Here is a 23,965-nt window from a genome sequence, read left to right as displayed (position 1 = left end):
ACTCTCTCCCCTCGCTTGGACTCCTCGCACTCGGACAGGTTCCTCCAGGGCAAGCTGGAGTTGTGCTGGCGCAGCCACAGGCCCTCAGCCGTGCAGAATCGGTACACATGGCCCTGCAGCACTGGGGCGGAAAGACACAGGAGCTGAGCCTTGGCTCAGTGCCTCCTGCCCCTCGTTCCTCCCCATCCTGAGGGTCACCCCAGCGCCCCCAGAATTGACCTTCTGGAGTCAGCAACACCTCTTACACACACACATGCACATGTGCACATACATACGCAGGCCCTCCTCCGTTGCCATTTGCCCATTTGGCCCAGGACAGGACAGGCAGTCACTAAGGGCCGCCCCAGCTCCCCCTTCAGCCTTTCCTCTTGGCCACCCTGGGATGCAGTTTGATGAAACTACATTTTTGAGATGAGACAACTCTAACCCATTTCCATGTCCTGCCTCCAACCTCAAGTCACAGTACTGACAGGTCTGGCGCTGACCACCTGACAGCTCCACAGACACACGTTGCGACTTCTGATTTTCAGGACTCAGCCTCTACCTCCCTCCGACACTCGACAGACAGAAGAGACCCTGGACAGATGCGCCCACAGCTCCTGAGAGGAAGGAAGAGACACAGCCCTGTCCTCAGGGAGCCCCAGTCTGAGGGAGGAGACATAGTCCTCCCTTTAGGAAGTCCTAATCTGATAGAAATGACACTATCTTATCCTCAAGGATGGCCTGATTAAAGAGAATACAATGTCGATGATAGAGGCACAGTCCTTGGAGACCCTCCTTCCAAAGGGGGAAGATCCAGTCCTCCCTTCAAATAGCCCCACTCAGATGTTAGGGGATAGAGACTGCTCTTGGAGACCTTCCAGTCTGAGAGGAGGGAGAGGTCCAGCCCGTTCCTCAGGAAGCACCCAGTCTGAAGGCAGAAGCACAGTGCCCAGCTTCAGGTAATGCGGACTCACAGGAGAAACGGTCCTCAGAAAGTAATAGCATAAATGCAAACTAAGAGGGACGCCTGGGTGGCTCAGCAGTTGGATGCCTGCCTTCGGTCCAGGCATGATCCCGCCGTCCCAGGGTCGAGTCCTGTATCGGGCTCCCTGCTTTTCTCTCTCCTTGTGTTTCTGCCTCGCTCTCTCTCTCTCTTTCATGAATAAATAAATAAAATCTTAAAAAAAAAAAAAAAGCAAACTAAGAGAGATCAAACATAGGCCCAACAGCACCGAGGGTAGGATGTTTCCCGTGCCCCTTCACGTTAAGGCCACCATGCCCCACTGTCCCCTATCCAGGGAGGTGGGTGGCTTGGGGTCCCTGGTTCACTGTGAGCTCATGAGAGGGACGGAGGGGCTTACTTGTGCCTGGGAGGAAACGCCTCATTACCTCTCTGGAGGAGAGTGTAAGTCTGACCCCAGGGCCAGGAAACCAGGGTCAAGAACAGGGTTAGGGTTAGTTAGAACAGGGAGACCAAGGAGGAAAACTGGAGCCAGGACAAAATTGAAAAGATTCAGAAATTCTAAAGGACTAAAAGATTTTAAGGACCAGCTATGGGACGAAGGTGCAGTGGGAGGGAGAGAGGGAGCATGGAGAAGCATCACAGGCCCTGGCCAGAAGTTTCCAGGTGGAGAGGTTGCAGTAAGTCCAGTGTATGGGGAGAGGCTCATCGACATGTGTGCATGATGGGAGCATGATGGGAGCATGATGGGAGCATGAGCGGAGCATGAAGGGAGCACTCCAACCCCCAAGGCCTGCCCCGGAAGGGCCCACCCAGCAGGGACACAGCCATCTAGCCCAGGGGTCTGACAGTTCCCAAACACCCAATCTGCCCACTGTTGGTGTGTGTGTCAGACCCTCATCCTCCCTTACCCCCGGGCCCCCCATCACTCGGTGCAGCCTCCTATTCACTCTTCTCCTTTCTCCCCCTTCTCTTTCATAAACAAGCCCTGAACCAAGGCCCCCATCAGGAGACAGAAGTATCTGGTAATACTGTAGGGTAAATCTCCTTGCAGCATCACTGCTTCTAGAAGAACCTGTATTCTAAGAGACTTTACCTGGAAGAGAAACACAAACCTGAAAATCTAATGGTGGGACTTCTAGCTGTGAGAAGAGCCAAGTCCCAATGCCCCTCAAATGAGTTTATGAACAAAATCAGGCCAAGACAAAGGCAGAGAAGGGGAGGCATGTGGTCTGATTGAGCAACTGGAAGGGCTCCTTCAGGACCCCAGTGCCTCTCTCATCTGCTGCAGGGGTTGAGTCATGTTAAATGAGACCAAGCTGGTCGTAAGTGGCAGTGACGGGGATTTGGGCTGACCCCAGAGGGAGGGAGACTCAGGCCAGAGCCCTCACTGGCAGCCCCCTATGATGACAGCAAGGGGGGAGGAAGAAGGAGGCGGAGGGACCAGGAGAAGGGAGAGGACATGGCAATGCGGCACAAACCACCCAACTGCCCACTCACCCAGGCCTCAGCCCACAGCAGTGTGACCCCAGGGATACCCTAATAATACCACCTAGCACAGGAGCACCCACAGTTGCTATTCTTCCCCTACACACATCTTCTACGCCTTCCCTGCAAGCTACACACTCACAGTACATACTACACACCTGTGCGTGCCTGGCACCTTTGGACATCACAACCACATTACAAGGTAGGTGCAGTTAACCCCACTTTATGGGTGAAGAAACTGAGCCTCGGAATGGCCAGGCGACTTGCCCAAGACCATCCAGTGGGGAAGTAGCAGAGTCCAGATTTAGACCCCCAGCTCTTTGCCTTCAGAGGTCGCAAGTTAGCAGCCAAGCTCACTGCTAACCCTCAGCAGTGGCCACGTGCATTTCACCTGTGCCCTTCTTCTGGGCTTGGGTTTGCTGATATTCCCCACGTCCTCCCAGCAGATCCTGTGGCCAGTGCGGATCCCGGCAGCCTGCCCCATTCCTGGGCCCTCTGTCTGGGGCCAGCTGGGAAGATGGGGAGGGGATACATGCACAGACGTGTTGTTACTGGCACAGGGTCAAGGGATCACTGTGTCCCCGAGAAGCTCAGGGAGCCCATGAGGGTGTGTCTGTCAATTATCCTTCATTAGCGGCCAGTATTAAAAGCCAGGGCTCATTCTTGGCCAGGCCCGTGGTCCCCAGATGCCCATCTCGGCTGGAGGTGGGGTGGGTCCGGGCCCAGCCCTGCTTATCAGCTCAGCTTTATCTGGCCCAGGAGCCGCTGGTAAATCACAGCCAGGGGCTTGGCTCTGGTCTTGTCAACACCAGGAGGCAGCCGGCCGCATGCCAGGAGGCCCAGGGATATTTCATTAAGCCGGACCCTGGTGCTGGAAATAAAACCCCCAATTAAACACTTCCCCTCCCGGAAACTGCAGCGGCGTCTGTAATCAAGCTAACAGCCGCCCTTCCACGTGGATGCAGGCTCTCAGGGCCGTGGAGAGCTGCTCATGAATCCATTAGCTTCTGCACCCTGGCAACAGCGGCGGCCGGGACTCCTGGGCCCAGCTGACGGCCCGGGAAGCTAAGATTCGGAGAGGGTAGTCCCAGGCTCCCCGCAGTGTGGTGGAATGAGGGTCAAAGGCAGGGCTGGGACCGAAGGCACCAGCTTGGGGCAGGATGGGGTGCCGGGGGGCAGGGGCAGCGCGTCCATCACGGCCCAGGAGAAGGACTCAGGTTCTGAACTACGGAGGCCCCCGTTCAAATCCTGGTTCTGCCCCCAGCCAGCTATGGGACCTCGGGCGGACCTCCCTGGCTCCGTTTCCTCATCTGTAAGATGGGAACCGTGATGGCATCCCAGGTCTGTGGTGTGAGGATGAGGAGATAAAGCACGGGAAATGCCTGGAGCACAGGAGGCCTTCAAGACACGGTTACATCGAAAGCCCTGCTGCTGCCCCCCACCCCAATTTCTCCAGAAGGTGCTCCCTCGTGGAGGCGAGGGCTGGAGCAGGACAGCACCCCATCAGCCACAACTGCTCCAGGGCCAAGCTCTGGACCCGGTCTCCTTGGGGCAACACCGGCCCGCTGTGAAAGCTCGTGGGCTTGATGAGACTCGAGGGAAGCACCTGTCAGAGTTTCTGAGAATTGTGAGTTATAGGCCATTTTAAAAGCATTTTACGACTCTCCTATAATGAGAACTAAACCAACAAGCAGGTACAGATCAGGAGGGGGTGCAGCTAATGAGACCGGAATGATTTGTAAGGAGCAGATCAGCTGTTTGTGGGTAAATGAGGCTGCTGGATGGCCCTTGGGCAGCAATAGGCTCTCGGCAGCCACTCAAGCCTTCTGGTACAAAGTCTCATTGATGCCAGGCATCACCTTGAACACGTTCCTTCCTTGACTCATCTGCTTCTGCCCTCTGGAGTCCCGAATTCTGAATTAGAGGGCTCGGAAGTCAAGGGTTTGGCTGGCGTCCCATCCCTGGGATGTTGTGTGGCTCTGAGGCCTGAGGCCTGGCCCCAACTCCAAGGAGTTGCCTGGCTGTCCTCCCCTCCTCGAGGGCCCTCCTTCCCTCTTCTCCATCTCTCTGTTCTCTCAGGCCTGGCGCTGATGTCACCTCTCTCTGGAAGCCTTCCTGATATCACACCCCAGGCAAAAGAGGTGGCTCTGACCTTCCTTTGGGGCTTCCTGGGCCTCTGAGCCAACCTCTTCAGCCCTGTGGTGAGGGGTCACCCCTTCTCCCCAACGCACGCTCACACACTCCTGAGACACAAGCAAAAGGTAGGAGGGCCCCTCTGTGGCCACAGCCCTACTGGCTGGCCTCTCCATCACCATGACCTCCAGGTGTCAGGGGAGCCCCGTAGCCCCGTGTCTGCTCCACTCCAGTCTAGGATGCTAAAGCTCCCCCCTTAAGAGTACTTGGTGCTTTACACACCTCAGTGGCCCCTTAGCCCTGCCCCACCTCTGTAAGTGGCCCCTCCAGTAAAGTCTCTTCCAATTCCCAGCTGAGTGTGTTTCTGCAGGACCCTGCCTACGGCACCCTGGTCCTTCACTCCACCCTTAACTCACACTGTAAAGATTCTCCATAGGCTCTTCCCTTGACCAGCCCAAAAAAGCTCCAGTTACTGTCCTCTTCCTGCCTCCACATGCCCTAGTGGGTGTTAGGGAGGCCCCTGGTGCCCCCCTCTGCTGAAGTGACTACCAGGACAAGCCAGAAACAGCAATTATGCTGTGGGAGCCCACGGTGGGTGTCTCTGCAGGTCCGTAACTCAGGACAGGAGAGAGAAAGGCAGGCTCCGTGATTGGGAGTGTCAGAAAAGGGAGTGAATTAGCTTGGTGCGTCAGGGGAGGGGGTGGAGGCTGGCAGGGGGCCTGTGCGGCAGCCAATATCTTCATGGAGAAAGCAATAAAACTGTGTTCGCTCATAAACGGGCACCACCAGGACCTATTTCCTGCTCAAATAAAATTAAACGTGATGGATGGAGCTGCAAGTGGCAGGCAGAGCTGGGGGCAGCTAAGTGCTGAGTGATGGGCCCTGTCCTGGGCCTGGCTCCCTGGGGTCTAGAGGCCCGACCCAGGCTGGCCAAGCAGCCGGTCCCAAACCTCCGGGAGGCAAGGGAAGTCTGTGGATTTGGGGCAGTGAGCCCGATAAATAGGGTGGGTGAAAAAGATGAACAGCAACCATTTCTCAAGGACCTGCAATCCTCCCAATACCCTCGTCACCTGGCTTTATCCCATATCCTAGATGAACAAGCTGAGGCACAAAGGGGTCTGGGAATCTGCTGAAGTTCACAAAGCTGCTCAGAGCATTGGCAAGCAGAGCCATCAGATTGTAGGATTCAACTTTTTCATTGGTAGGGAGAGGGCAGGCAGCTTGCTGCCCTCCCTTGGAATGCTCCCAGCCTGCAGAGGCCCAGGCCACTCACCTGTCTGCATGCCCAGAGCCCCCCCACAGGAACATACCCACATGCACACACAGGTGTGTACCTGCACACTCAAGGGAGCCTCATGGAGCAGTTAAACACACTCTAAACCAGACTCCGGAACTGATTCCTGGGTCTGCTACTCGCAAGCTTGTGAGCTTGGAAAAGGCACTTAGCATCTCCGTGACTCAGTTTCCTCCTCTGTGAAATGAGAGCATGATCAGAGTACTTACTCATGGCGTTCTTGTGAGGGGTGAGTGTAGGTGTGTAAAGTGCTAACAACAGGTCCCAGAAGTGCTGTGTGAGGGGCCACGGATCCATGCTGTTCTTACCAGGTGTGTGCCTCTCTCCAAGCCCAGGCTCTCCTGGCACACCCTGGGGTGAGGGAGGTGTACTGGGAGCCTCCTTAGCACCCCTGCCTGGGCTTCATCTGACTTTAGTCCTTCGTTCTAAGGTGAAGTCAATGCCAGGCCTTGCCAGGTGCCCTGATGTTCCACTAAGGGGCCGCCTCCTCCAGGAAGACTGCTGCCTTCCCATACCTCATTCTCAGGCTTGCTTTGGGGCCAGGTTCTGCTTGAAGGCCCCTTCAAGGCACAGTGGTTGAGTGCAGTCTGGGTTCAAATCCTGGCTCTGCCATTTACCACATCATCTGGAGCAAGTGGCTTAAGCTTTCTGGGACCTCAATTTCCTCATCTGTACAAGCATAACGAGGGGATAGTTGTAAAGAGTAAACAAATACTCTGCTTTTAGGGCAAGACTTGGGACATAGATAGGCAGTAAACACTAGCTGCTATTATTATTAATGAAAGTGTCTTTTCTCCTCTTACTGAAACTGTGAGCTCCTTGAGGCAAGGGTGCTTGTCTCCTGTTAAACTCTCTGGTGCCTGGGACAGATGGGTAGCAGTGGGGGTGCATGAGCTACTCCTCCAGTCAGAGCTACTCTGCCCTGCAGCCTCTGTAAGTCCCTGCCTTCCAAAGACTCTCAGACCTGCCCAGACACATCTTTTCCAGGGCAGAGTGTCCCCTACAGGCAGGAGTGAGCTAGGGAGGGAACCCACTGGGGACAGACAACCCTATCAATGCCCTGATCACTCATGCCATCTGCGTTCATCTGACCAGTGAACCTCCCTAGTCAGGAGGTGGCAGGTAGCCGTACGAGGTAGGGGGCACCTACACATAAACACACACGCACATATACACACGCCCAGAGCAATGGTGCTTCTAGGTAATACCCCAACCCTCGGATCTGTTCCTACCTGGCCCCTTTCCTGGACGGAAGGGGCTTAAGTCAAACCCCACACTCCAGGGCAGCCCGGGTAGCTCAGCTATTTAGCACCGCCTTCAGCCCAGGGAGTGATCCTGGAGACCCGGGATCGAGTCCCACGTCGGGCTCCCTGCATGGAGCCTGCTTCTCCCTCTGCCTGTGTCTCTGCCTCTCTCTCTGTATCTCTCTCTCTCATGAATAAATAAATAAATAATCTTAAGAAAAAAAAAAAAACCCACACTCCAGCACTCTCCTCGCCTGCCAGCACAGGCCCTAGCCTATGTTATACCTGATACTCTTCACTCCCCCTCCCAGGGAAAGTCAGGCACCCATTAGGAGGCCTAAAGACCTTCTGGGTGGGGGAAGGGGAGGGCTGGGTCTGGGCAGAAAGGCAGCAGAGTGCACCCTGCTCTGACTCCGCCCCCACCCCCAGCCTCTGGACACAGGGGGAAATGGCGAGGACTTACCACTGCTGGCCCAGGGCAGGTACCAGGGGCAGCTGACATTCACAAAGGAGCCCGGCAGCCCGTCCGGCCAGCAGGCATACTCATCGAAGGTCCGATTGCAAAACAGGCCTGGGTGCAGGAGGAAGAGTCTCTGAGTCCCCGCCTGGACTGGTACTGGCATCTCCCCTCCGCTCCCACCACAGAGGCTGGTAGGGGAGACCCCCCATGCCCTGCTAAGCTCTGCTGAGCCCTTACCATCTGCCACGCACTTCCCCCAGCCAGCAGGTACGGGGCAAGGGGACCCAGGCACTTAGCAGCAGTGGAGCTTTGAGCAAGTTATTTAATGTCTATTTTCTCATCCGTAAAATGGGGTCAATCCTGAGCCCACAGGGCCTTTTGGGGACAAACGATGTGTGTTACATGGATACCTGAGCTCAATAAACAATCCCTACAGGCCTATCCTTCAAGGATCCATTGCAGACGAGGGGGAAATGGTAGCTCATGAGAAGATAACCTCCCTGTGGCCACTGTGCTGTGACTGCGGGGTCTGGATTGGAACCTAGGCCTACCTGCCTCCAGTCTCTGCTCTTTACACCAGCCTGTAAACTCCTCTGAAACATTTATTCTATAAATATGCTGCTTGGGCCTCCAGCCCCGGCACAGGCCAGGAAGTGCGAAGGAAGGCAGAGGATGGCAAGGCCAGGTCACTGCTCCTAAGAGGCTCAAGCTGGAAGTGGGAGGGAATAACATGGCACCCCAAGCTAGAGGCATCCTGGAGAGGCAAGGGATGCCCAAGCATGGCTTGGGGTGGGGATGCGGTTGGGGTGGAGGTGGGGCTTCAAAGTCTCCAGGGAATTGGTTGGGTGAGGGCCCCACCTGGACTCACCTGTGGCTGGAGGTGGAGTCTCAGTCAGGAAGCGCTGGCACTGGTGTCGGTATTCTCGCCATTTCTGCACTGTCTCGGAGAGGGACACAGTGGCACCCTGTGGGGGGGATAGGGAGAAATGGAATGCTCCTGGGTCCAGCCAACCTCTCTTTTACCTCCTGCTGCCACAGGCTTGGTTTCTTCATCTCCAGGGGACCTTAGAGCCCCAAACTCCACCAGGCATTGGCTATCTCTGAGAGAGGCGCAGAGCAAGTTATTGCTTCACTTGCTTCAGCAAGTTATTGTGTCGCTACCACACAGGGGCTCCAGGGGGATGTTTTGACATCTTTATGCCTCCCGTAGACAGGTGCGTAGCTTGATGCGTAATCAGTGGCCAACAAATGTCTACTGAAATGATGCGTTTTGGGCAGTGAGTGGGTGAAAGGGGAAGGGTGTGTGTCTCATTCATGGTCTCCTCTGGCCTCACCTAGGAGGCAGAGTTCCTGTGGGCTCAAGGCTTCACTATTGCCACAGATTCCTTTCCCGGGGTCCAGTCAGCCTGCCTGCAAGGTTCCTGCACTTTCGACCATTCTCTAAGCGGACATGTAGGCCCAGGGTGGGAGAGAGACTCAGCCGACGTCACGCAGTGTCCCAAGGAGCAGAGAGGGCTAAGGCTAGGACTCTGAGTCGCCCGGAGCAATGACGGTGATGAAGTACGCGAGGCATGTGGTGTGGTGGGGTTCAATGCCGCGGAGCCTGGTAACGCTACATCATTAGCATCTCTCCTGGAACATGCAGTCGTTTTCTGGGAGGCCAAAAGGATCCCCCACTGTCCCGTTCTAAGAGAACAGTAGAGATCAAATATTCGGTCCAGCTTCTGTCAACTGAAGAATTCCTGAGGACATGGGGTCAGAAAAGTTCCAGAATAGGGAGATCAGCTTGCAATGGGGTGGCTCCCATTATCTGTGAGTAAGGGGATATGAACCTCCACTTTTAGATAAGGTAAACACAACAGGCTTTTTAGCATAGAGACCTAAACAGACCCACCCGCGTGAGAAACGTCCCTTCTGAACATTTTTGTTCACTTTCAATTCTGTCTTGGGACGTGTTTCTTTTTTCTTTGCATTTTTTTCCTAAACAGGCATAAGATTATAAATATTCCTCATTTGGAGACTGTAGATGCTACAATGACCAGGGAGCCCCTTGTACAAAATTTAGGGCCTATACATAATTTAAAACAGAATTTCAAGTTTTGAAATCACAAAAATCTACATGTGTGCTGAAATTAAAATAGCTTATTTTTAGAAGCTTGCACCCTTGACTTGGTGCCATGAGCACATGCTGGATCTGGTTTGGGGTCATCCTGCCCTGGTTTCAGCTGAGTCATGGTTTGTAAGACACCTCCCATAAAGACACAGGTTGTCATGTGCTCATCTCTGCCCACATAGGAAGCCTCTGGAAGGGAACAAACTTGATTGAGCCCCAGCCATGCTCCGCTCTCACTCTGCTCTCTGAGCTAGTGTGCTAAGGCCCAGGTGGTGCCACCTGAAGGAGCTCTTCTGGGGGCAAAGTTCAAGTGATTTGTTTAAAAACCAAACAAATATAAGAACAAGGAATAAAATACAACAGTAGTGAAGGCAGTGTCTTGATTTTAGCTACAAGTGAAGGGTCAACAGAATTTTTCACTGGAGCCAGTCCTGGTGGATCAACCCCACTCCTCACCGCAGCCCTCTTCCTTCTATACCCGCCCTCAACACCCCAACACCCCTCCCCCCCATGCAGCAGCTGCGGGTAAAAGGACAGAAAGCAGAAAGGCAAGGGAGAAATCTTCATCTCTCTTTCTAGAAGGAAAGCAGGAAGGAAGAAGGTCACGGTCACAGCTGGGAACTAGGGCAGAAGGTGTATCTGTGGCAGGGAGTGGGGGAAAGGAAGCCTGTGGAAACCAGAAGTCTCGGGGCGTGCATAGGTGTGAGGTTAAAGGCTAAGGACAGCACTGTGATGGCCAACCTGGCCACAAACACGCCAGGGAGGTTCAAGGCAGAGGCAGTCCTGTCACCTGCTCTGAACAGAGCTGCTGAAAGAAAACTATCTTCAGGGCGCCTGGGTGGCACAAGGGAGTCTCTGCCTTCTGCTCAGGTCATGATTCTGGGGTCCTGGAATCGAGCCCCTTGTCAGGCTCCCTGCTCAGCAGGGAGGGCGCTGCTTCTCCCTCTCCTTCTGCCCACCCCCGCTCTCTTTCTCCCTCAAATAAATAAATAAAATCTTTAAAAAAAAAAAAAAACTATCTTCAGACTAGAACTCCCTGGGGGCAGGACTGTGTCTCCCCTCAGACTGGGGCTCCCTGAGGGCAAGGAATATTTCTCCCCTGAGACAGAGAGCTTCCGGACAATAGGGGTCCTTTGTCTTCTTCCAGCACCAGCTCAAGGTCTCCACAAACTTCTCACTGCACCATCCCCACCCCTCAACTCACACACACAAGTAGCACGAACTACCGGGACCCCTTGCTTCTCCCTCACCTGGTGTTTATGGGAGCCACAGTGTGCGCCAGGCTCTGGGAAGTAGTGAGGATGAGGGAGGTGGGGAACAGAGAGCAGAAAGACAGAGGCGTGGCCTGAGAAAGTCCCCAGGCTGCTTGGGGGTCGGTGGGGTCAAGGGGTTGGCAGGACAAAACAGAGAAAGCAGAGGTGAAAGTGCTCAGGGGGTGGTTGGGGCCAGGCTCAGTGTAAACTCGGCCCTGGGGGACTCTGGGGGCTGTGAGTTGGGGATGAAACTGGGCTAGCAAGAGTGGAGGGTTGGAGTTGCGGCAAGACAGCCCAGCAGGGACAAGGATGCGGAAGTGGGGATGGTGACACTCCTGCCTGCAGAGAAAAGCCACATACTGGTGTTCTGGTTGAATTTCTGGACCAAGGAGAGAGCAGTGGCCAGGACTGGGATAGACACGAGGCTCTGGTCTGGGACAAGGCTGGTGACCACCAGTAAGCAGGACCCAATTTCTCAGGTGAACAGACTAACACAGTGGAGGGTGAACAGCCCTGGCTTTGGGCTCAGATCCAGGCCTGACCCTGGCTCCCCCATAAATTAACTTCGTTACCTTGTGCAAGAGTTTTAACTTCTCGCCTCAGTTCACGCATGTGCAAAGTGGGAATCAGAATAGTCTCTACCTCTCCCCTACCTCGGGATTGCTGTGAGAATTAAGTGAGTTAGTGCTTAGAAGGGCCCCCTGGCACATGGAAAATGTGCAGTCAATGCAGCCCTTCTCAGGACTTCTGCGCTTATAGAAGGGAGAGGACCAGGTGCACAGGGCAGCCTGGCTTCCTGAGGAGACTAGGTGCTGCTCTTCCTTCACTTCCAGGATCAACAAACCCCCAGGAAGAAACGAACATATTTTTATTTAGGCCAAGGGCCAATCATTCTGCTTCGAGTGTGGCAGTGGCCAGCAGCAAGCCCACGTGGGGATAGTCAGGATTCCCTGTCTGTGGGCAGAGAACTGTGAGGAGGGGCCTGTCCCCCAGCCCCCAGCCCCATTTCATCCTCCTATGGCTTGAGTCCCTGCTTCAAGACTGATGGGGTGGAGTTGCGGGTGCTGGTGACGGGAAGGACGCAGCGGTGGATGCTCCTGCCCCTCACAGGGCAGCAGAGTTGGCCCAGAGAAGAGGTTAGCGGTGGGGGCTAAGGGTCAGGGCAAGGGCAGGTTGGAAGTTTCGAGAATCGGGCCTTGCCAGGCTTTGTGAGACCTCTCTGAAGGGGCTGTGGGGGTAAAATGGAGACAATGCCCAGGTGGAGGTTATCCTAAGGAGGGGCATCTCTCAGATTCAGGAGTTGCAGGAGGAAGCAGGAGGTGAGAAAGAGCATGTCAGGAGGGAGTGGTGTGCTGGAGAGAGCACTGGACAGGGACCCACAAGTCCTGGGTTTTTAAATCCCAGTTCTGGCTACTAATGTGGGATTGGTTGGATGCCCTTTAATCCTTTGGGGCCTCAGTTTCCTCATCTGTAAAATGGGCACACTACTGGTCTCAAAGAGTTGCCATACAGACCCAGCAACCTAAAGTGGGTGAACATCTTTATGAATTATCAAGCCCCGTACAAGTGGGCAGCAATGGAAGGAAGAGCAGACAGGGAAGGATGGAGATGGAGCGGCTGCTGGGGGGGGGGGGGGCGGTGACGGGTTTTTCTTTTTTTTTTTTTATTATTGAAGTTTGATTTGCCAACATATAGTGTAACACCCAGTGCTCATCCCGCCAAGTGGGTGACGGGCTTTCCAGCCCTGGGAAGGCACTCCGTCTCCAAAGACTGGCTGCTCACCTGAAAAATTTCTCCTACAGTTGTATTTCTCAGGGTGAACAAGTTTTATCCCTTTTCTGGGAACCTTTTTTTGATTGAGGGAAAGAGGAATGAGACCCTGGCCTCTCTGGGCCACCGAGACAGGAAAACTGGGAGAGGACTCCACAGGAGAAAGATCGCAACGAGGACGGCTCTGGGACCTCCCAACTGACGTGGCCCCCATCTCTCCCCAGGCCCCCACCTCCTTCCTCCTCGCCTGCCTCCCAGTGCCCAAACCATCACCCTGGCCCCTGCGCCCAGGAAGGGTGGGGCTGCCAAGCTCCTGGCCTTTGACCTCATTATTTTGTCCTTACGGGCTCCAGATATGTGAGCAGAGGGCAGGCAAAACTGACACCCGGTGTCCTATGCACAGGAACCCTCACAGATGCTGTCACACACATTACCACACACACACCACTGAGCACCTACCTGCTTATATACTGAGACGCGAGAGTCTCTCCCCCCTCCCCACGGACACAGGCTGTCTGGGGCTCACTCACATGCTGAGACACTGCCCCCAACACACACACATGCACACACACACACACAGACTCCTTGACTGGCATATCCTCAACTCACACTGTCACACACATGCACACAGAAGAACAGTCACACACTGTCATAAGCACGCTGTCCCTTGCCCACATACGGGCAGACACCCATTTACACAACAATCTCTCTCTCTCTCTCTCTCTCACACACACACACACACACACACACAGACCTTCTCATGGACACAGTATCACACATGGGGTTGCAAACACATGCACACTGTCAGACACACAATTCCATGCTGAGATGTTTCACACACAGTGACTCGGACGGCAGCAGACTGCCACACACAGGATCACATACAAATAGGCAGAGAGGGGCTCATGAAACCCACAGCCTCCTCCCCTTGCTCTCTCTCTTTCCGTGTTTCTGTTTCTGTGCTCTATCTCTGTGTCTATCTCACACACACACTCAAACACACACACACACACACACACACACACACACACACACTCAGAGGAATCTGCCTAGGGCCAGGCTGCAGCTAAGGAAGGGCCTGTGTTTCCTCAGAGCAAAGAATCGGAGGGCAGGATGTGGTTTCTTGGTGGCTCCTGGCCCGGCCCCTACCTGGGATCCGTGTCCGGGAGGGAGCCCAGCTCAGAACAAAGTCCATGATGACCGCCGTGCACCCCGGACTCCCTCCACCCTCCACTAGAGTGCAGAGGATCAGGCTTCCGACAGCCCCTCTCCACACCTTACTCTGCCCTGAAGAAAGTTTCCAGATTCCGGAGGACAAACGAGTCAGTTCCCCCACATGCCATTTCAGGAGTCCGGTGTCTCAATCTTTTTCATAACTTTCTGGGCCAGAGCTTGTGACTCCTGCTTACAGACGAGGATACCAAGGTTCGGGATGGTTGTTGTCCTACCCAAGATCACCAGCTAATAGCAGGCCGGAGATCTGAACCCAGGTTTGGCTGGTTCTAATTTGGGGTATCAAAGGTTTGCCTGTCTCCTCCTAGACCAGTTCCCTCACAGGGGTCCCGAGGAGGTAAGGAGTGGGGGCAGGGGGTGGTCCTTTCAGCAACAGTGAAGGAGTGTCCTAGGCCCCCTTCTTTAGAGGTCAATTTGGCCATCCCCCTGCCTGTGAGGAAGCGGCTGCCAGCCCAGCCAGACCTGACAGTGGGCAGCTCACTCTGGGTCCTTCCCACCTGGAAGCAGGTGTTAGACAGCCACCCAACTTCTCACCCCGTTCTCTGTTCCTGAATGACAGGGTCATCCTGTCCAGGAACTCTCCTTTTCTGAGCTTTTGTCCCCTGTCGGTGACATGGAGGGAGTAACTCTAGTCTTGCTGATCTCATGAACAGGAACCCATTTTTAAAGTCTTCTATGTGGGCACAGGGTTGTGTCACAAGGACTGCAGTGTCACCTCAGCCCCTTTGCTCAGATCTCTGTGGTGGCCTGGGATGCTCAATTCCCCCAAGGAGAGCATCCCCTGAAAGCTCCACCCTCTCACCTGGCTCATCTGCCCTTCTCTGCCCTCCCAGGCCTGCTAGGGCACCAGGATCGTCAGCTTTTGCACTGGCCCAGGGCTGAGGGGTGAAGGGATCAGAAGTAAGGGCAGGTTCAAGGAGCCAGATTCCTCCGGGAAAAGGGACTTTGGGGGACAAGACAAGCAGCCTCCAGAACCTCTCCTCTTCCCTTAATCCATACCAGGTCTGCAAACGGGGCCTGGAGCAGCATGGGAGCCAGCAGCAGGGCCTTCCTCCCCGGTCCTGGCCCGGAGGCAGTAAAGGTGAGCCCGAGAGGTGGTCATGCTAACGCCCTGCAGTCCTGGCTCCTGAAAGATGCCAAGTACACCAGGGAAGTCAAGACCTGGCTGAGGGACTGGGGAAGGTGCCGGGGAAGTGGGAGTGTCTCCTGTGGCTAGGGTCGGTATCTTAGCTGGGGGACAGAAACAGGGAGGGAAGGAGTCCGGAAAAGAATATGGGGAAGGGGGGGCACCCCCGCTGAAAAATGGGCCGGCACATCTGTCCATATCTGGATTCTCAATCAGGCTGGTGTCAGCCTTCGGCTAGGCAATGGCCCCTCATCCAGCCCCCTCATCTGTGCTGGGACACATTCTAAGGCCTGTCCGGGTCCGCTCCCCAAGCTCGCAGTTCTTTAGGTCTGGGGTAGGGACGGGAGGAAGAGATGGTTTCCTTGACACCGGCCAGGCCACCCAAGCCTCCTCTCCTGCTCTAGCATCTCACCACGTCCTCGGACAACTCCCCGGGCAGCGGCAGGCGGGCTACAGCCCCGGGCCAGGGTGGCGGCGCCGGGCAGGGCGGGCGGGCGGGGCGGGAGGGCTGCGCGGAGGGGCTGCGGGGGTCCTGCCGTGGTCCGCGGCCACAGGCATCCAGGGCGCACCGGGCGTCTCGGAGCGTCCCAGTGAGCCTTGTGCTCTACGTGGTCCACCAGGTGAGGCAGAAGGGGGGTCGGACCGGTGTGTGGAGGGGGCCTGGCTGCTTCCCGGGGATCGGGGGCCTCGATCGGGTTTGCCGCAGGGGCCGGGGGGAGGGGGCACGCGAGTCCCGTCTGGGAGGTCAGGAAGGAGGACAACAAGCTGCCACCGCAGGGTCCCCGGGCTATGAGGCAAAGGCTGTGCTGGGGGCGGGGGGTGCAGGGGGTGCCCGCACCCGGCCCTCTCCGTCCTCCGGGGCCTCCTCGGGGTCTCGGGCGGGCGGGCAGGGCGCGGGGGCGCCGTGGGGGGGGCGAGCCGGGCGCCCCGGGCCGCGGGCACGAGGCGGCGGGGAGCGGGAGTTGGGAAAGTGGCCCGGGGCGGCGGCGGGGGGCGGGCGGGGGCGGGGGGCGCCTGCGGGGCCGGGACCTTGCGCCGCCGCCCCAGCCCCCGCTCCGGGCGCCCCACTCCCGCCCGCCCCGCCCCGCCCCGCCCGGGCCGCGGAGTTTCGCCCAAGTCCCGGCCCCCGCCCCCCGCCCCCCGCCTCCCCGGGGCGGCGGGTCGGGTCTCACCTGGGGCCGGGGGCCGGCCGTGCGCAGCGCCCCGAGCAGCAGCAGCAGCGCCAGGCACAGCGGGCTGGGGGCGCGGGCCATGGCGGGCGCTCAGGGCCGGGCCATCGCCGCCACCTGCGGAACCGCGCGCCGCGACTGATCCCGGGCGGCGGGCGGCGGGCGGCGGGGGAGGAGCCGGCGCGGGGCCGCCCCGCCCGCGGGAGGGGCCGGCGGGGTCCCGCGCAGTGGGGTCGCCCCGCTCCAAGTCCTCGGCTCCTCCCGGGCTCGCCGCCGAAGGCCGTGGCGGGGGAGCTGGCGGGGCCGGGGGGCGGGGCCCTGGGGCCCGAGGATCGGCGGAGCCGGGGGCGTCGAGGGCGGCGCGGCGCGGGGTCCCCGGGCTCCCGGCGGCGGGCGTCTCTGCCTGCGCCTCCCGCATCCCCGTGCCCCGCCGTGCGGGGGCTCCGGACGTTGCCCGCCTCGGTACCCGCCGCCCGCCCCAAACACAGCGCGGGCGGGGCTGGGGGCCGGGGGTGCACAGGCGACCCTCGGTCCCTTCTCAGGGCCAGGCTGCGGCGGACGGCGCCGGAATGCGCGGACTTTCCTTCCCCGGTGCCCTTAAGGAATAGAGGTGGGAAGAGGGGATTACCCCAGCCTCAGAAGAACTTTGATGTCCCTGTTGGGAAGGGGGCGGCGGCAGCACGCAGTCTGGACCCTCCATCGGGCAGGTCTGGATCCTTCCAAAGGGAAAGAGGGTCTGTGAGATTAACTGCTCTCCCGGAGAGAACAAAACTTCTCAAAGCCCTGAGGGAAGTTGGAAGGACTGGAGGGTGGGGGATGGCGGGGGGGGGGGGGGGGGGTTGTGGGGGAGGGGAGGGAGGTGGGAGGAGCCAGCCAGTGCGAGGAGGCAGGGGCTCCCGTCCAGCATCCAGCAGGAGGGATCCCCCTCTCCAGGAAGCTCTACCTCCACTACCTGGGACTCTGGTGTTCCCTCCCTTGCGCAGAAGGCGGTGTGCAGTTACCTTTCATGTGCCACTTAGGCTTATTAGCTTGTTCAGCTGCCTCTGACAGAAAACCCCACATAACAATGGGGTAACCAAGGGCTCTCCTATAAAACAAGATCAGAGATTCAGCTTCTGGCTGGAGCAGTGACTCCCTGACCATTAGGGTTTCCCTTGTTCTTCTAGCCTCCACCATTCTTACGGCCCAGGCCTTCCACCAAATGATCCAAGGATACGGCCCCAGCCGCCACTGTGATATCCAAATTCCAGCCAGCAGGAAGGAGGAAAGGGAAGGGGAGGAGTGCGCCTCCATGGGTTAAGGACACATCCTCAAAGTGGCAGCGATCCACACCCATTGATCGGAGCTTTGAATGCATGGGCACTCCTCGCTGTAAAGAAGGCTGGGGAAAGTTCCCTTTGTCCCAGTTACTGGCAAGGTTCAATATTGGGGTTTATATTACTCTAGGAGAAGACAAAATCCGGTATAGATATATAGATGGTATGGATAATCGATTCCAATACGGAGAAACAACTTGCAGGCTCTGCTGTACCAGGGGTGGGGGCTGGGGAGGACGCTAGGGAAGGTATTCAGACAGAGCTGGGCGTTTGCCATGAATTAATCAGCCTCCAAATTACAGTTATTTGCTAATTGCCTATTGAATACTTTGCTATGTGCCAGACACTGAACCAGGTCCCAGGGAGAAGGTGGCAATGCTGCCTCTACCCTCAGGAAGATTCTGTCCTGGGCATGAGAAGACATTAAACAAATAATTATTGGAGCCATTTCTATGACAATTACAATCGTGATCAACCCTGCTGTGATAAGCAAATGCTACTGAAGTCCCCTCCTCAGCCCTGAAAAGACCGCTTCCATCCTGCCAGCGGGCTTTCTCTGACCAGGAGATCTTTGTGTCCGGCCAGGGCAGGCTAGGCACCCGTAGGAGCAGCTCTCAAGCATGGCTGGACAGACGTGGATGGACAACTCCCCCAGCTCCTGCCCCTGGGATGGGACACCTCAGAGGTGTGTGCAAGGCTCTCAGAGTTCCCAGCATGAAGGAGCCCCAGCCTCCTGCAGCTTCCTTCCTTGGCCTGTCCTGCCTTCCAGCAGCAGGGGACTAGTGCTGCCTGCAGGCACCTCCCAATACCTGGCCTGAAATCTTCACCCGAGTCTGGGTTGGGCATAGGAGAGTATCCAGGGACAGAGGTGACCTTCTGGGCCCAGAGGCATTTGGGTGGCAGGTTACTGAACCTCTCCCAGGGGCCCAAAGCCTCTGATTTTTTCCTGATGGTACCTCTCATCTCAGGACGCCGTACCCTGGGTTATAATTGCCTCCTTCTCACCTGACTGGAGATCCGAGAGCCAGCAGAGTGAATGCTCAGTGTTCACAAACCCTTCCTGGTTCTGTCTCTGGGGGTGATGAATGATACTGGGCGCCATGCCCTGGTTCTTCTGTGGAAGCGGCCTGCAGCTGCTGGGAGCTTGTATGTTGGACATTGGGAAGATCTGTCTACTCATCTTGTAAGTAAGTGTCTGGGTGGATCCAAGGTCTGATTCCTTTCATTCATTCACTTATTCTTTTTTTTTTTTTTTTAACAATTTAACATCTTTCCCTCCCTTCTTATCCCATCTCCAGAGGATTAGCTTTCTCAGACCCTTATATGACCTCATCCCTGAGCCCATGCATTAGTCCCTGATCACCTAGGACCAGGTCCTCAAAACTCTAAGCATCTAAGAAGCCTCCTTGGGACTGCCTCCGGCTTACTTCCCAACTGGACCTCTTGCAAGTGCCTCTCTGCCTTTCACACTAGGTCCCCTCTATCTAGGCCCCCTCACTTACCTCGCCTGGCTGGGCTCCTACTCATGCTTCAGGGCCTAGCTCAGATAGCCTCATCTCTAAGAAACATCTCTTCAGCCCTGCCGGTCACTGCCCCTTCAAGACCGCATGGGTCTCTAGGCAGCAGCAAGGGCTCTGGAAGGCTCCCCTAAACTTAGTTCTCCTCCAGGATTTCCCAACTTCTGCCCACCCTCAGAGCCTCAGTGAAGGGGTCACCCCCACCTGGAAGCTTTCCATAATTCCCCGCACCCAATTCCTCAGGGCCCCCTTCCCTCGTGCTTATGGCCATCTGGGTACTTTGGAACCCTCTTGAATGTTTGCTGGTTAATATCTCAATTTTCTCATGGACTCTGAGTGCCTTGAGGGCAGGGGCCTTGTTTTACTCCTCTTTATAGCCCACAGCACCCAGCACAGTGTTTGGCACCTACTAGATACTCGGTGACTCTTCTTTAAAATAAGAAATGGAATGAATGGAAGCACTTACTGTGTTCTATCACTGTCCTTATTACTTTCCCTCGTTGGACTGTGGGTTCCTTAAGGGAAGGGATCTCTCCTCGTTCATCTCTGGATATCCAGCATTAGCACAAGTCCTGGCACATAGTAGGTGCCCAGTAATGTTTGATGCAATAGAAATGTGTCAGTCTAAGTGTCCAGTGAAGTGACTGGCACATGGTAGGTGCTCAAAAAGTTATCAGAAGAGAGATGGGCTGGCAGAGAAGAGAGATTATGTCCTGGGGGAGTACAGTACCCCCTCTCCCCACAATGTTATCAGGGCCATTTGCTCAGGCCCTGCTATGGTCTGAACGTTTGTGTCCTCCCCACAAATTCATAGGTTGAAATCCTAACCCCCAAGGGGGTGATTGTGGAGGTGGGGCCTTTGGGAGGTGATTACGTCATGATAGCAGAGCCCTCTCTCATGGTGACATCGATACCCTTATTAAAGAGACCTCAGAGAAGTCTCTCCCCCTGGCTACCCTTCGAGGACACAGAAAGAAAGTGGCCATCAATGAACCAGGAAGCAGGCCCTCGCTGCACACCAAATCTCCAGTGCCATGATCTTGGACTTCCCAGCATTCAGAACTGCGATAAGTAAAGGCTTGTTGTTTATAAGCACCAAGTCTATGATATTTTGTTATAGCAGCCCCAATAGACTAAGGCTCCCTAGAACAGAGGGCAGGATGAGCTACCTAAGAACAGGGATTCGAACAAGTAGACTAGTTGGCCAAACTAACAATACCCATGAACAAAAACAACAGCCACGTCCTGCTGGATGCTTAGTGCCCTGATTTCCTCAAGTATTATGAGCAAGTATTGTTACACCCATTTTATGGACAAGGAGACTGAGGCCCAGGGATGAAAAATAAGTTGCTCATAGAGTAGTGCTGGCATTCATCCCCAGGGCCAGCTGTCCCCCAGGTGGGGCAGCAGTTCCCGACAAGCAGCTAGAGCAACAGAGAGGGTGCAAGCTCTGGCTCCGCCAGCCTGGCCTGCTTGGGAGCACCCCTGTGGCTCCTGCCTCTGTGACCCCAAGCTCTGGGTCCTGCTCCTTCCTCCCATGCCCAAAGCTTCTCCTGTGGCCCTAAAGGAAGGGGCCCCCTCAGCTTTTACTAACAACTTGGTTTTCAGATTCCCTTTTGGAATGGGAATGGGAGCAACTGATGTGTGCCCCTGAGGAAAAGATGCTGCAAGGCTCTTCTCTATGGGAACAGACCTGAGAGCAGGGCACCCTGTCCTTGGCTGAAGAAAAGCCTCCTTTTAGGAGGAAGACCTGCCAGTGGGGGAGGGTGGAGAGGAAGGGAGCAGGCTAGAGAACAACTGCTAAAAGATAGGTGTCTCTTGCCCATATAGATTAGTTCCTTTCTGAGCACCAAGTTCCTAAGAAATGTGCTTATTTTCCAAAGTTCAAGACTGCCCCTCTTCTGGGGGTCCAGATGAGGAAAGAGCCAATGTCTTATTTTTTTCCAAGATTTTTAATTTATTTATTCATGAGAGACAGAGAGAGAGGCAGAGACATAGGTAGAGGGAGAAGCAGGCTCCCGCAGGGAGCCCAACGTGGGACTCGATCCCAGGAACCCGAGATCACAACCTGAGCCAAAGGCAGATGCTCAACCACTGACCCACCCGGGCATCCCAGGGCCAGTGTCTTTTAGCCTAATATAAACACACACCTCCACACCGACCTTACAGCCTGTCAGTCTTGGGTTCAAATCTAGTTCAGTCACTCACTGAACACATCCCTGAGCCTTGGTCTCACAATCTGTAAAAGGAGGATAATAATAAAGACCATTTCCTGAGCCCTTGAGCCGGGCACTGACTGCTCACTACTGCCCTCAGCGTTGCCAGTGGAGTCTGAAGATCCGCTGGCCGCAGGGAGAAAGCAGAGACCTTAGGAGTGGGCCCAGGAATCCTCCTTCTGCAGGACCCAGGAGACTCCGGCTGTGCGCCGCAACAGAGGCAAGAGGGGTGAAGGAGTGTGCCACAGAGGGTGCCCCTGCCAGCAAGGGCTCCATGCCTCCGCCTCCTGCTCTTCTGCCCCTGTTCCAGTGCAGGGAGCACCCTGGGTTGTGAAGTGGGATCATCTTTATCCCCATTTTGCCCATACAGACCCTGAAGCACAAAGCAGAGGGGTAACTGGCCCGAGATGGCTCAAGATAGCCTGGATGTGACCCACCCAGACCTCAAGGCCTGACTGCCCAACCCACACTCACCATTCTGCAGAATTGTTGGACGATCAGAAACAGCACTGACCCAGAGCCTGGCATAAACAAGTGCTCCGTAAATGGCAGCATTAACACCACTCTTATTCCCCATGGCCCTCTATCTCCCCGGCTGTCGCACCAGCCTTGCCAGGTCTCAACAAGGCAGTAGGTACAGCTGCTAATGTCCAGTGTCTCCAGCTGAGGACATCCCTTCCTGGTCCAAACGGCTCCAGCCCTAATCCCCCAGGCCTGGGGAAGAGAGGAGCCTGGCTGAAACAAAGGGGCCCTTCCCTCCATACCCTTCCACTCTTGCTAACCGCCAACCCTCCACACTCACCCATCCAGCCGAGTTTCCCAGCTGCTGGCTCTGTCCAGCTCTGGGGAGTCAGCTGGGGAGGATTTACAGCCTCTTGAGCTGCAGCGATTAGTGCTCTCTTGGGTGGATGCAGCTTACTCTTTCCAAGGGGGCAGAGCATTGTTTTCTTAACTGACTCCTCTGTCAAGAGAGAAGTCAGCGAGATCACTCCCTCTTTACAGAGAGGGAAACAGTCCCACAAGAGTCACGGGGTTTGCTTGAGGTCATTTAGACAGGTGCTGGCAGGGTTTGTGCACCTCTGGACCAAGGAATAGAACAAAGTGAGGGCGGACAGCAAAGTTGCTCTTTCTTCTCCAATTGGGAATTCTGGCTAGAGATGACAGGGGCTCCCTCCATCTCCTCTGGGAGGCATTCATGTTGGCGGGGAGAGGTGAGAGAAAACCCAAGGGAGGGAGAAAGTCTTGGAGAGGGGGGCTTAGGAAGAGTGGTAGAACCGGTGAGGGTGGCAGGTGTTGCCCAAAGAGCCTTCTGTTCTCTTCCTTTTGACAACAAGATTACATACCCGAGCTGATTGAATGCTCCCCAGACCTGGGCACACAGTATGTGTTCATTTCCTGGGGCTGCTGTATCATAACGGGCTCACAAACTAGGGGGCCTACTCAATAGAAATGTATTGCAGATCTCAGGGAGGGGTGCTTGAAAAATCCAAAATCAGGGTGTTGGCCAAGGGCCGAGAGGGAGAATCTGTTCCAGGCCTCTCTCCTACCTTCTCTGGTAGTCCTTGGCTTAGAGAAGACATTCTCCCTTTGTTTTCACATTGTCTTCCAACTCTGTCCATGTCTGTCCCCAAATTTCCCTTTCGTGTACAACACCAGTCCACCCCAATGACCTCACTTGAACTTGATTACCTCTGTAATGACCTTCTTTCCAAACATGGTCGCATTCTAAGGTCCTGAGAGTCAAGACTGCAAGATTGCTTGCTTTGGGGGAGGGAGGTGTGATTCAACCCATAACACACCAAGACCACACCCCAGTGTCCCTCGATTAGCTTCTGTTAGTACGGCCAGTGGACTGTGGAGGAAGGTGGTATAGACCACCTCCAGGACTGGTCCATACAACTTCCTGCACGATCCTTCACACCCTTTCCTCCTCTACCTTTCAGCTAGTACACATGATCCAGTGGAGAATTCTAAGGCTCCAGGGGATGGTAGAGCCAGAAGACAGGAGGTTGGGGCCCTACATGACTGTCCGGAGCAATCTCCTGCTGACCTGCATTGTATTGTATTGTGTTAAGCCACTGAGATTAGGGAGTTGTTTGTCTCTGCAGTTAGCTCACCCCGACAACACATGGGTAGCATGTGGCCTGAGTCTGGGGCAGGGCTAGTTAGTCCAAGCAGAGGGCTTGTGAAGGCCCCCTCCACGGCTGCAGTTCAGGACTCCTGGCTCTAGGCACATCTCCTGCTGCTGTTCCCCTCACCATTATCAGTGGGTGGCAGCACTAGGAAGGGGATTCTGGGTCCCTATGGCTGTGGCTCCTGGGGTTAAGAACAGGCCCATTTGTTCTAATCCACCTGTCTCCTCTCTACCCCTCCTCCCTGCCGTTCCCACCTGTCTCTGCCTTTTTCTCTGGAAAGAAGGTGGGAAGCTGGGGAGGGGGTAGTTAGGATAGAGCCCACACTGTCCATTCATAGAATTAAAGCTCTACAGGAAAAGAGGAAACATCAAATTTCACACATTTGGAAATCAAAAAAGAAGTGTCATGCAGGCCTTCTTTACTGTAGCCTTTCAGTGCCTCTGTCACGGTCAAGAAACCCACTGTGACCAACATGAGAAATGAAACCAACATCAGCCTGAGTCTAAAATAAGAGGTGTCCTCAGACTAACGGCCCACCAGCAAACAGCCTCCTTC

The 23,965-nt window shown here is 55.6% G+C and overlaps 1 protein-coding gene across 4 annotated transcripts in view; it reads right to left on the bottom strand.

Annotated features, from left to right (window-relative positions):
• The window catches only part of GLP1R (glucagon like peptide 1 receptor), a 46,258-nt gene that overhangs the window by 21,726 nt on the left and 567 nt on the right, over nt 1–23,965 (bottom strand). For 3 of the 4 annotated variants that reach the window (XR_005367643.1, XM_038553952.1, XM_038553951.1), the window contains exons 1-4: nt 16,230–16,310; nt 8,431–8,527; nt 7,566–7,673; nt 3–121 (exon numbers count right to left, since the gene is read on the bottom strand). Coding sequence is in view for 3 of the 4 variants with exons in the window: in XM_038553952.1 (XP_038409880.1) it covers nt 3–121; nt 7,566–7,673; nt 8,431–8,527; nt 16,230–16,310 (405 nt within the window). In the remaining variant the exon portion in view is untranslated. Of the gene's footprint in view, nt 1–2; nt 122–427; nt 600–7,565; nt 7,674–8,430; nt 8,528–16,229; nt 16,311–23,965 lie in introns of those variants that run through there. The other variant, XM_038553953.1, reaches the window with a different exon arrangement.

This window comes from Canis lupus, chromosome 12 (genome assembly GCF_011100685.1).
Source record: "Canis lupus familiaris isolate Mischka breed German Shepherd chromosome 12, alternate assembly UU_Cfam_GSD_1.0, whole genome shotgun sequence".
Classification (NCBI taxonomy): Eukaryota; Metazoa; Chordata; class Mammalia; order Carnivora; family Canidae; genus Canis; species Canis lupus.
The sequence above is the reverse complement of the archived record's forward strand: the minus strand, read 5'-3'. Positions and strand labels throughout refer to the sequence as shown.